The 12,195-nt window shown below is 48.2% G+C and overlaps 2 protein-coding genes across 2 annotated transcripts; one reads left to right on the forward strand and one right to left on the reverse strand.

Annotated features, from left to right (window-relative positions):
- Positions 1-4,013: 4,013 nt before the first annotated feature.
- On the forward strand, positions 4,014-5,682 carry LOC109740077 (uncharacterized). The gene has a single exon (XM_020299110.2). It carries the CDS (start codon positions 5,138-5,140, stop codon positions 5,492-5,494), a length of 357 nt encoding a protein of 118 aa, XP_020154699.1. The 5' UTR covers positions 4,014-5,137; the 3' UTR covers positions 5,495-5,682.
- A 113-nt stretch (positions 5,683-5,795) lies between these two features.
- Positions 5,796-11,482, reverse strand: LOC109740076 (putative wall-associated receptor kinase-like 16). The gene is made up of 3 exons (XM_020299108.4): positions 10,576-11,482; positions 7,167-7,331; positions 5,796-7,028 (listed from the first exon to the last, which is right to left on the reverse strand). Exons 1-3 carry the CDS (start codon positions 11,471-11,473, stop codon positions 5,905-5,907), a joined length of 2,187 nt encoding a protein of 728 aa, XP_020154697.3. The 5' UTR covers positions 11,474-11,482; the 3' UTR covers positions 5,796-5,904.
- Positions 11,483-12,195: the final 713 nt, after the last annotated feature.

Below are 12,195 nucleotides of genomic sequence, written 5' to 3' on the forward strand. Positions count from 1 at the left end.
CTGCTGCGCCCATAGAGGTGACCCCCGTGGTTCCCATCGCGACGGCTTTGGCGGTCTCTAATGACGCCCACGTTGCCATGGAGGTTGACCACATGGTCGCCTCGGCGGTGCTGAGCAACTAGATGTTGATGCTGCCTCCAAGATGATTTCTAAGGAGGATCAACTCACTAGTATGGAGATTGCGGCTGAAGTCAATGGCTTCTTTACCGAGTCTACTTAGCATACCTCGTTGGTCATCATGATTCCGTGATTTGATACAATAAATTCGATTTGGTTGTAAGCTCTATGAGAGCATAAACTTATTCTTTACTTTGGCGATTGGATGACATTTATTTCATTCATTTATTCCATTATTTATACATGATAGTATGTTATGTTCTGAGATGTGTGCATTTATTTTTAATGTAGTTTCTTCCTCATACATTAATTAGATGTCATATTTAGAACGCGTGTGGCGCCCGAATGGAGGAAACGTGCCTTGCCGATAGCGCCACCACACATACCATTTTACGAGAAACTAAGTACTTTGAGTCTATTAAAAAATCTTCGGGAAGTATTATGACAATCGCCGCTGCGGTTCGCATATAGTTGGCTCCGGACGAGCCACTATTATACTTCCTATGGGAACAACTTTGATCATTAATGATGCGTTGTTGTACCCGGAGTCGACTCGTACTCTTTTGAGCTTTAGAGACATCCGCGCTAATGGTTTCCATATTGAGACCGATGATGAAAACGGCAAGGAGTGCCTACTCATCACAAAGCGGGATGCAAGTGGTAAACACGTTATCGAAAGGCTTCCTTCGTTTGACACAGGGCTATACTACACTAAGATAGTAGCACCGCCCGTGTACACTACCCTCAAGACTGTTTTTAGAAGCTCTGAACTCTTCTGCCTCTGGCACGATAGGTTAGGCCACCCCAGACTTAGGATGATGAGAAATATAATTAACAACTCGCATGGTCATAATGTTAACGTGAATAACTTCCCGAATCCCGATGATTTCATATGCTCCGCATACGCCACGGGGAAGTTAGTCATTAGGCCATCGCCCCTCAAGGTGAGGGATGAAATCCCCGCGTTCTTGGAACGTATCCAAGGGGACATATGCGGTCCAATTCAGCCCCTCAACGGGCCGTTTCAGTACTTCATGGTGCTCATTGATGCTTCCTCTAAATGGTCCAATGTTTGCCTGCTATCAACACGGAACCATGCCTTTGCAAAGTTGATCTCTCAGATCATACAAATGAGGAATAATTTCCCTAATTATCGTATAAAGTCTATTCGAATGGACAACGCCGGAGAATTTACTTCAAAGGCGTTCGATGATTATTGCATGGCAATGGGAATCAAAGTTGAGCACTCGGTACCGCATGTTCATACACAAAATGGACTTGCCGAGGCATTGATTAAAAGAATTAAATTCATTGCCCGACCGCTCCTTCAGGGTTGTAATTTACCAACTACGTGTTGGGGCCACGCGGTGTTACACGCGGCCAATCTCATCAACTTTAGACCGTCGGCCTACAGCATCCACTCTCCTGTTCAGCTTGCGCAAGGGTCGGCACCGAAAATTTCCCACCTTCGTAGGTTCGGTTGCCAGGTATATGTACCAATACCACCACCTCAGCGATCGGTGATGGGCCCGCTCCGTAAGTCGGGGATATACGTTGGTTATGAGACTGTGTCCATAATCAGGTATCTGGACCCCATGACAGGTGACTGTCACACGGGTTGTTTTGCTGATTGCATTTTTGACGAGGATTTTTTCCCGACTTTAGGGGGAGAGAATCAACCCCTTGATGCTAAAAGTCGAGAAATCACGTGGCAAGCCACGGGAATCCACGCTCATGACCCGCGCACTGCTGAGACTGAGAGAGAAGTCCGAAAGATAATAGATTTGCAGTCATTAGCAAATCAACTGCCTGACCACTTTAGCGACTTAAAGACTGTGACAAAATCGCATGTGCACGCGCACAATGCACCGGAAAGGGTTGAAATACCGAAGAAAAATGATGGCATACCCGCTCCCGTCCAAAGGCCTAAAAGGACGAGAGATCCGGCTTCTCAAATCCCAAGTACTTGGGGACGCCCGACGAAAAAGGATAAGAGAGATTTATTACAGCCTGTCGCCAAAGTACCCCAAAGTGAAACGGGGAGCCAGTCGAGACCTGGCACAAGTACGGAAAATTCCATGCACGAAATTCCGGACTTAAACTTTCCCATAGGGGAAACACCCAGCGGAGATGTGTGCGCACACATCGGCGCGGGAAATCCAAAGGACCTTCCTCCCATAATGGGAAATTTGGTAGAGCAAGTGTTTGCGCCGGATGCGCTCCATGACGAAATGGCCATAAATTATATTTATACGGGGGAGTCCCTGAACCGAGCAACGGTGATTGTCGACATTAAATTTGCTACGAAAATTGCCTCAATCATAGATCTTGACCCTGAGCCTAACACGCTCGCTGATTGCAAGAAAAGGTCGGATTGGAAAGATTGGCAGCAGGCAATTACTGCCGAATTATTATCTCTCAACAAAAGGAAAGTGTTCGGACCAGTTTGTCGAACTCCTTCCCACATTCGCCCTGTTGGCCATAGGTGGGTTTTTGTTCAAAAGAGAGATGAAAATAATAACGTAGTATGGTACAAAGCAAGGCTCGTCGCTCAAGGGTTCACTCAACGACAAGGTGTCGATTTTGAGGAGACTTATTCCCCAGTCATGGATGGAGTTACCTTTAGATACTTGATCTCGATGGCAGTAAACATGGGCTTGAAAATGAAACTAATGGATGTTGTCACTGCTTACCTGTATGGTAACTTGGATTCGAAAATATACATGAAGGTTCCAGAAGGTATCCCTGTTCTGAACCATGATAGAGCAAACAGGAGTCTATACAGTGTTCAACTTCAAAAGGCACTGTACGGACTCAGACAGTCTGGTAGAATGTGGTACAATCGCTTAAGTGATTTCCTTCATCAGAAGGGCTACACGAGCAATAAAGATTGCCCATGTGTTTTTATACGGCGATCCCAAGATGGATTCTGTATAATCTCGGTGTACGTGGACGATTTAAACATAATCGGTACGCCTGAGGATATTGAGGAAGCGAGTTCCTACCTGATGTCGGAATTCGAGATGAAGGATTTGGGTAAAACCAAGTTCTGTCTAGGTCTGCAACTTGAACATTCCCCTGACGGGATTCTAGTGCACCAGTCGGCCTACACCCAGAAGGTGTTGGAAAGATTTGGATTTGATAAGGCATATCCTTCTAAGACCCCGATGGTTGGAAGATCTTTACAGCCAGACAAGGACCCGTTCAGGCCAAAGGAAGAGGGGGAGGAAACTCTGGGACCAGAGGTTCCTTACCTGAGTGCAGTTGGAGCACTCATGTACCTCGCAAATTGTACACGGCCAGACATTGCGTTCGCCGTCAGTTTGCTTGCTAGGTACAGTTCTGAACCTACCAAGAGACATTGGAAAGGTGTCAAGGACGTCTTCCGTTACCTGCAAGGGACCGAAGATCTTGGTCTGTTTTATAAAAGAAATCAAGACCTATCTATTATAGGCTATGCCGATGCTGGGTACCTATCGGACCCGCATGATTGCAAATCGCAGACTGGATATGTTTTCCTTTGTGGTGGAACTGCGTTTTCCTAAAAATCGTCCAAGCAAACTCTTGTGTCGACTTCCACGAACCACTCGGAAATCATGGCACTATTCGAAGCGTCAAAAGAGTGTGTATCGCTTTGGCGGATGATCGGCCACATTCAGCAGATATGTGGGCTGAACACCGTACAAACCCCTACCATTATCTATGAAGATAATGCTGCTTGTGTTGCACAAGTCCAGTTGGGTTATGTGAAGAGTAACCTCACAAAGCATATTAGTCCCAAGTTCTTCTATGCACATGAGCTGCAACAGTTGAACGAGGTGAGAGTTTTGCATACTAAGTCCTGTGACAATCTGCTGATATGTTCACTAAATCATTACTGGCGTCAACCTTAGAGAGGTGTGTGCGTGGAATCAGTATGATGAGACTTAGAGAGATGCAAGGTTCAGGGGGAGAAACTTCACAAACTCGTCGTTAAAATCTCGATCCTGATGATCGAGTACTCAACTTGATGGTTGAGTGGATTGTACTCTTTTTCCCTTGAGTGAGTTTTCCTGATGTTTCTCACACGAGGTTTTTGACGAGGCAATTCGTGCAATACAACAACGTATACTGTGTGCTCTTTTTCCATATTTTTTCCCACTGGGTTTTTCGGAGTTTCGAGGCATGGATATACGGATAATTACCCAAGGGGGAGTGTTGGGAAACTGGGCCCCCTCGAGGGGTGGCGGCGGCCGCGTGCGTATCGCACGGGCTAGCCCCTCCCGTTTCCACACTTTACGTTAAGTGGGTACTTATCCCTTGACCCTTTACCCCTATATAAAGAGACGATGAGCAATCATTGTAACCCCTGATCATTGATTAATAAAGATAGTCTCCTTCGTACTTCCTTGTGTTCATCTACTTTTGCGTATTCGACTACTTCGTCTACGACGCTTGCATTCGCTCCGCAACCTCGGACCGGACTCGCCGGCGGAGTTGCGGAACAAAGAAGATCAGAAGTCGGGATGGACTTACGAGAGAGCCGCCACGGTAACATTTTTTTTTTAGGATGTATAACATTTTAACTTTCGATGGTACATCAACGCTCCACATCTTAGCCCATGATTTCAAACCGCTCGATCAAGAAAAAAAGAAAAACACGACACCTAGATAGCGCGGGCGCAGGGCAATTTACGCACCCAACACGTCTCCTTGGACCGACCTCTCGTTTCAACAAGGCCGGTTTAGAAACCCCGCGGCCCCTCTTCCCTCCGCTCACCTACTCAACGGCCACGTATGCGTAACGTATAACCTCTCCATTCTATCTGCCCCTACCTCCGTCCGTCCCCCACGACGCGCGACGCAGCCGCTTCACTCGCCTCCGCGCTGCGTACATAACCACCACCCCGCGCGCCGCACGGACGGCTCGCAACTCGCAACGCCAGTTGCGCGGCGGCTCCAACTCGACTCGATCCTCTGCAGGGAGGCCAAGAAAATCAAGGTCGAGCCGAGCGAGCGATCTCGAGCCCTCCCTCGACCGATGCATCCGCTCGTGGGGGCGCTGCTGGTGGGGGCCGGGGAGCGGTGGTGGTGGCCGTGCTGGGGCCCGGCGGCGCGCCACGCCGCGGCGTGGGCCGGCGCGCTGGCGCTGGCCGTGTCGGTGGCGTCGTTCGCACCGGAGGCCGCGTTCGTGTGGGCGCTGGCCGGCGGCGGGTGCGCGGCCGGGTCGGTGCGCGTGCCGCTCGACGGCGGAGGGGACCACGTCTGCGTGCCGGCGAGGATGGCCGGCCGGACCTGCGCCGACATCATCGTGCCGCCGGCATTCGCGGCACTCTCCGTCGGTGCCTCCGCGTGCTTCGTCCGGGCGATCGCCGTCGGCCGCCGCCACGGCTATTAGTCGTCATTGGAGCAAGCCCGTGTGGCCGTGTCCTTCCCCTCTGCTGTGCGACGCACGCCTCCCGCTTCTGAACACGCCCCGGCTTCGTTTTCTCTCGGTCATAGATGATGTTCATTTTTTTGGACACATTGATGATACTCGGTGGTTAATCTGAAATATTCTCACAAGAAACAACGGAGATATGCACACAGTCCAGTTGTTCATCATAGAAAAAAAATTATGTCGTTATCACTGTGCTGTGCATTTGTCAAACCTGCTTTACTAATCCTAATACTAGTAAGTAAGCTACCACGCAATGTACATCTCAGTCAAACTGAGCAGTGCATGTTTGGTGATCTAATCAAGAATCTCCAACCCCATCGCGTCCAAATCCATCCAGCAAATTAAGGAGTAGGTCTGTCTGATCATTCTCACCAGTCACACATATCCACAACAGAGTAGCCTGACAGAGCTTCTTCACCCTCACCTAGTAAGCATGGGTTCTGTGACGACGCCTTCCTGATCCCGTCAAGCTCCTCGGCGACCTCTCGCATGGAGGGCCTTCTCTCGCCGGACATCTCCAGGCACAGCTTCGCGAGCTTGGCCACCTGCTCCAGCGTCTCCGCCCTCACCTCGCTCTTGATCCGCGCGTCCAGCAGGCCGTCCAGCCTGCCGTCCCTCGCCGCCGTCAGGAAGCTCGCGACGACGCTCTTCTCGTCGTCGGGGGCGGCGAGGTTCAGCGCCTTCCGCGACGTGAGCAGCTCCAGGAGCACCACGCCGAAGCTGTACACGTCGCTCTTCTCCGTCAGCCGGCACGTCTGCATGTACTCCGGGTCCAGGTACCCGCACGTCCCCTGCACGAACGTCACCAGGTGCGCCTCGTCCGTCGGCGCCGGTGCCAGCGACGACGCCCCGAAGTCGGACACCTTGGCGCCGTAGTTCTCGTCGAGGAGGATGTTGGGGGACTTGACGTCGCCGTGGATGATCGGCGGCGATGCCATCGAGTGCAGGTACGCCAGCGCCTCGGCCGTCTCGTGCGCGATCCGCAGACGCACCGCGAACGGCACGACGGCGGCGCCGCCGTGGATGAGCTGGTAGAGGGTGCCGTTGGGGATGAACTGGTAGACGAGCATGGGCACCTCCACCTCGAGGCAGCACCCGTAGAGCTTCACGATGTTCTTGTGGTTGATCTGGGAGAGGATGAGCGTCTCCATGCCGAACTCCCGCTGCTGCCGCTCGTCCTCGCCGGCGATCCTGCACCGCTTGATCGCCACCGCCGTGCCGTCCTGGAGCGTGCCACGGTACACGGTGCCGTTGCCGCCCTTGCCCAGCACGTGCCGCTCGTCGAAGTTGCCGGTGGCCTCCTGCAGCTCCTGCTTGGTGAACAGCGTGAAGGACATTCCCTGTTTGTTGGACTTCTTCATCTCCTCGAACAGCAGCTGGCCGCCGTGCTGCCGGAAGTGCCGTGTCTTGACGACGGCGACTCGCCGCTTCTCTTGGATGGCGTAGGTGCAGCTCATGCCCAGTGCCAGCATAACTACGCCGATGCTAAAACCTGTAGAAATTGAAGAAGAAGAAATCATTTCCTGGTTTTATTGTCGAATTGATGAAATAATACTAATATTGTTTTGTGCCGACATTTTTTTCCTGGAATGAAATGAAATTGAGATGAAGATGACAATGTCGATCATACCTATGGCGACTTGCAATTTAGTTATGGATTTATCCGCTTCGCATGTTCCATCAGAATAGCCTCGCTTTTGTGCAGGGCATGGGCATTTGTACCCTCCGATCGTGTTGATACAGGAATCACGAATGGCACATGGATACGACGCCTTCTCCTCACACTCGTTAATATCTGCCATGGCAAAGACAAATAATTGGTTTGTTGAGATACGTACCAAATTAAAGATCAGTGTACACTATAAAGCCTAACTTCGTGTTTTTCATTTGTTAACAACGACAAAATGAAATACACAGGAAAACCGATAAGAAATACACAGGAAAAAAATTGAGCCAGAGGCACTACAGTGACCGGCCCACTTCCTTGCGTCCGGAGGAGATACCAACTTACGTCTCGCAATGGATGAGAAATAGCCCTAGCGCCTCACGGGTTAGGATCCGGGACCCACATGTCATCCGTTGTACTGCACTGTACGATCTCAACCCGCGCCTCACTCGGACGTCCTATCCCGTGATATGCACAACAGTCTCCCAACTCCTATTTGGCTCTTAACCGTCGGTTATAGTGCAAATTGCAGACCGGCACATACCCCTCCACAACACTGTGTATGTGAATGGACCGCCCCATGTTATTTTTTCATCGATTTTGCAGGGAACCTCCCCATGATTTGTCCTGACATTTTTTTCCCTAGTACGGGTTTTGCCAATTTTCTTATTTTCTTTTCACTTTTCATTTTCTCTTTTAGTTTTCATTTTTTTTCAGTCTTAGTTTTCATTTTTTTTCTACTCCATCCGTTTCTAAATATAAGTTTTTTTTAGAGTTTTCACTACAAACTACATACGGATGTATACAGACGTATCACTCATTTTGCTTCGTATATAGTCCATAGCGGAATCTCTAAAAAACTTATATTTAGAAACGGAGGGAGTACTTTCTTTCTTTTTTTCATTTTTTATTCTAATAAAATTCGTGAACTTTTCACAATTTCACAAACTTTTTAAAAATTGTTTTTCCTTTCCAAATTTTATGAACTTTTCTTAAATTTGAGTGAATTTCCAAAAAAATGGAACCTTTTCAAATTACAATCTTTTTCAAATCATGTGAACTTTTCTAAAATTCGTGAATTTTCTTTCATTTTTGTGTTTTTCCAAATTACAAACTTTTTAAAATCGTGAACTTTTTTTAGATTCATGGACTTTTTTTCCAAATTTATAAATATTCTTTCAAATTAGATGATTTTTTTAAATGTTTTCTTCAGGATTTTCAAAATCTTCTTTTTTATTCTGTAAATCCAACGTTCAACTCTCCGTGGTCGCCAGTCAATCCTAGCAGGTCCGCTAGTTAACTGATTAAAACAAAATGTAGCTGGGTTAGCCCATACTCTCCTGCGCGTGGGTGCCAGCCAGCTGTCTTAGCTGGCACCCAAGGCGCCAATTAGGAACTCTCCAGGAGCCTCATGAACGCGGACTGTGTGGGTGATGCAGTGCCTTGAGGTTAGAGAGTTTTCCTGTCATCGCAGATCCGATTTATTCGGATCTGATGAGTTTATGTTGGTGTGCCATGCTTTTTGTATTGGTTTGGTTCTTTGTGGAGGCGAAATTTTTCATTGACACCATGGTGAAGATATCATGATTCGATGCCTGTACTTCTAGGGGATCATCCCTAGCCCAAGTACATTCATCGATCAAGACTTCCCATCTTTTTGAATGGACGACTCAAAGCACTTTCAAAAATTATTATTGGTAATGTTCATGCGAGTGAAAGAGTGACAACATTGTTGCTCCAGTCCAATTATCATCTTTACCAAAGTCTTTCAAGTATTTCTTCTCTCTTTTTTGAAGTGTTGAAGTATTTCTTCTAGTAGAGATTGATACTGTGAAGAAGGTGTTTCGAAGAGATTTTATTTTAGTTATAGGAGTTAATTTGTATTTTTCGGGTCTTAGATTCAAATTAGGGTACCTTAATTATTATGAGTATGAATGTGTTTCTAAAAAAACTGTTTTGTCAGTCGGGTTTGTTGGGATGGAGCAGGCTACTGTAGGTGTGCTGGGTCGACCTTTTTGAGTAGGTTTTTCCCTGAAACCAGCTACTGTAAGAATTTATAAAATGTTCGACGATTTTAAAATATGTTCTTGAATTAAAAAAATGTTCGTGGATTTATTTAAAGTAGAAAATAAGCTATAGAATTTAAAAAATGTGCACGATTTTTAAAAAATATTAGAATTTTATAAAAACTATTCACGAACTTTAAAGTTGTAGAATTTTAAAAATGCACACAAATTTGAAAAAACCATGAATTTTAAATTTTGTTCCATAATTTATTTATTTTTCACAAATTTATAAGAAAAATGAATTAAAAAAAATATATATATATTATGAATTTAAAAACTGGTCTTGATTTTCACAAACTTTTCATTTATTTGAAAAATAATGAACTAAAAAAAGGAAAATAACAAAACTGAAGAACCAAAGTAAACTAACGAAACAAGAAGGGAAAACACAGAAAAAAAGAAAAGACTAGATGAATAAACTTCTGGAACCTTTCGAAAATTGGAGAGAAACATGAAAAGTCTGTACTGCGTGGGTCCAATAGGGTGCAGCAGGGTGAGTGTTTGGTGTACACCTAGCAAGATGTGAGACGGGTTCAGGCACTGCCTTGCATCCCTAGCAAGATGTGAGGTCCATTGGTGTTTATACCGTTTAGCTGGAACACAATTGATCTGACCGAACTTAGTTCATTTTTTCACTTAGTCGGAGTATTTGGGTATCGACTCGGGATTTTTAACTACAATACACTCCTTATGCTTTCATTTTTGTGGGGGGACGATGCATGCATTAGATGCGAGTGAGACATTCCCACCATCTGTACAAGTAAATATGAGTATGTGCAGGGAGAGGTTCTCATGGCGAGGAGGACCCATGACATGGGTGGGTCTTCGACAAGGGTGCATGAGTGTGGGTATGGTACATGCACTATGTGTTGATGAGAGTAGAGTGACGTCCAGTGACGTTTTAAGTCCGCAAAATTACAAGTCGGTGCAAAGGGGGGCTTTCTAGTGCAGCGTGCTAGAGTATGACGACAAAGCACACTGCCTTGTCTTACCCCTAAAAAGAAGCACATTGCCTTGGGGCATTCAAAAATTTGTTTGTCTCGTTACAATGTATGAATATATTTAATTTTCTGTCTCTTTACTTCGCATGTCATATTTGCTAGTGTAAGAAGTAAGTAATGTGCCGCAAAATTGATATGATTCGAGGCATTTTCAAAACATAATTTTCCTTTTTACTTTTGAAACTATTGCTAACGACACATTGCCCCCAAGAAAAGGTTGAGCCTGAACAGCAATGGGGAAACACATAGATTTCCGCAAGACAATGAATGGATCAAAAGATTCAGCAAAACCGGTGAGAAGCTAACCTTGGCAGCCATGGATGACGTAAGGGTTTCCTTGGTACCCTTTGGAGCAGTTACAGAGGTAGCCCGGGCCGTTCTTGGCGTCGATGCACTCGCTGTTGGCACTTGCGCAGGCGTACGCGCCCGTCTTCTTCCGCAACGCATCCCGGCACGTCTGGTTGCCCACCGCCCAGTCCAGCACCGCCGGCAGCTGAACGCCGCCCGCGTCCCCGAGCGCGCCGGTGGTGACGTAGGTCGCCCGGAACTCGAACGCCGCCGCCTCCACCAGCACGGCGTAGCTGCACCGGCTGAAACCGGCGACAGCGGAGTTGTTGTAGGCGTCGTCGAAGGCCACGTCGAAGGAGCTGATCCCCGGGGGCACCGGCGTGAGGCAGCATCCCGTGCCGTTGCACGGGCCGTCGGACAGCGACGCCGCGCTCGCGCACTCGGCGTGGCACCCCACCACGTACCGGTTCTCGACGGCGCCGTCCTGCGACCCGATGTAGGCGAGCGCGCTGCACCCGACGACGGCGAGCTTGTTGTCCGCGTCCGAGACGCGGAGCGCTGTCGAGTTGAAGGACCACGCGTCCGGCGCGCCCATGGACCGCCTCGCGCCGTCGTAGCACCACGAGCTGACCGGGCTGCGGATGCGTATCTTGCCGCGGCCCGGGTCAATGCCGAGCACCTCGAAGCCGTCGACGAAGGGCCGGGCGTCGTCGGAAGCGGTGGCTTTGCGGCAGGTGACCTCGAAGGTCCTGTCCCCCGTGTCCAGGAAGCAGCCGCGGCCGATGCCGAAGGGGTACGGGATGTCCACCCCGCCGCACTTCCGCTGGCACGCCGGCGCCGCGGCCAACGGCTGCCATGCTGGGATCGAGAGGAGCACCGTGGTGGTAACTAGTGGAAGCAGCATCTGCATTTTCATTCGCCTGGACTGGACACGATGGACTCACTCAGCTCTGTCGGCGGTGGTTATTCCGCGCCTAAAATATATAGTCCGGGGAATAATTCTTACGTGCCACCCCGAAGACGGGAGAAAAAGATGCCACCTGCGTAAAGAAACTTCGATTCTCTCGCAATATGTCCCGCACGTTTAAAGTCACCATGCACGGAATTGATTAATCCACCGTGCCGATCACACGGTAACTAGGTCACGTACACGCCAGTCATGCTTTTGGTTTACTAATGTAATGTCTCACCATAATAATCAAGTAGCCATGCATACTCTTATTTATGTCTAAGCGATCGAGGAGGTGGTTAGTACGAGTAGTGTTCGATCCTCCAGCAAGAAATCAGTGTCCAGGATGCATGGTTCTCCACCATGATTCCGGCCACTGCTAGCTCCAAAAGCTACAGATTTTTCACACTTCTTTCCCTTCCCTTTTCGAGTTTTATATTTTTGGGATATTCCTTTTGGGGTTAAAGCCATGTTAGCCAGCGACCAAGGGGCCGGCCATATGCTTAGAGAAATGAAATATTGTTTGCACATTATTGTTGTTGTTGATCAAAGTTAGTGAGACCATGATGTATAGTGCGTGAGTGGCACTTTGGCAATATAAATGGAAATCGGCATGTGGCTACTCAAGTACTGTTCATACACCCTGTGTTTACTTAATTCAGTGGCATAGCAAAGTGGACTGCAGCTTT

This window comes from Aegilops tauschii, chromosome 5 (assembly GCF_002575655.3).
Source record: "Aegilops tauschii subsp. strangulata cultivar AL8/78 chromosome 5, Aet v6.0, whole genome shotgun sequence".
Classification (NCBI taxonomy): Eukaryota; Viridiplantae; Streptophyta; class Magnoliopsida; order Poales; family Poaceae; genus Aegilops; species Aegilops tauschii.

Excerpts from the sequence above, each read along its gene's own strand:
- LOC109740077 (XM_020299110.2), top strand. The coding sequence starts at position 5,138 with ATGCATCCGCTCGTGGGGGCGCTGCTGGTGGGGGCCGGGGAGCGGTGG.
- LOC109740076 (XM_020299108.4), bottom strand. The coding sequence starts at position 11,473 with ATGAAAATGCAGATGCTGCTTCCACTAGTTACCACCACGGTGCTCCTC. Across the intron at positions 7,332-10,575 it reads CGTCATCCATGGCTGCCAAG|ATATTAACGAGTGTGAGGAG; the intron begins GTTAGCTTCTCA and ends TTGCCATGGCAG. Across the intron at positions 7,029-7,166 it reads TAAATTGCAAGTCGCCATAG|GTTTTAGCATCGGCGTAGTT; the intron begins GTATGATCGACA and ends CAATTTCTACAG.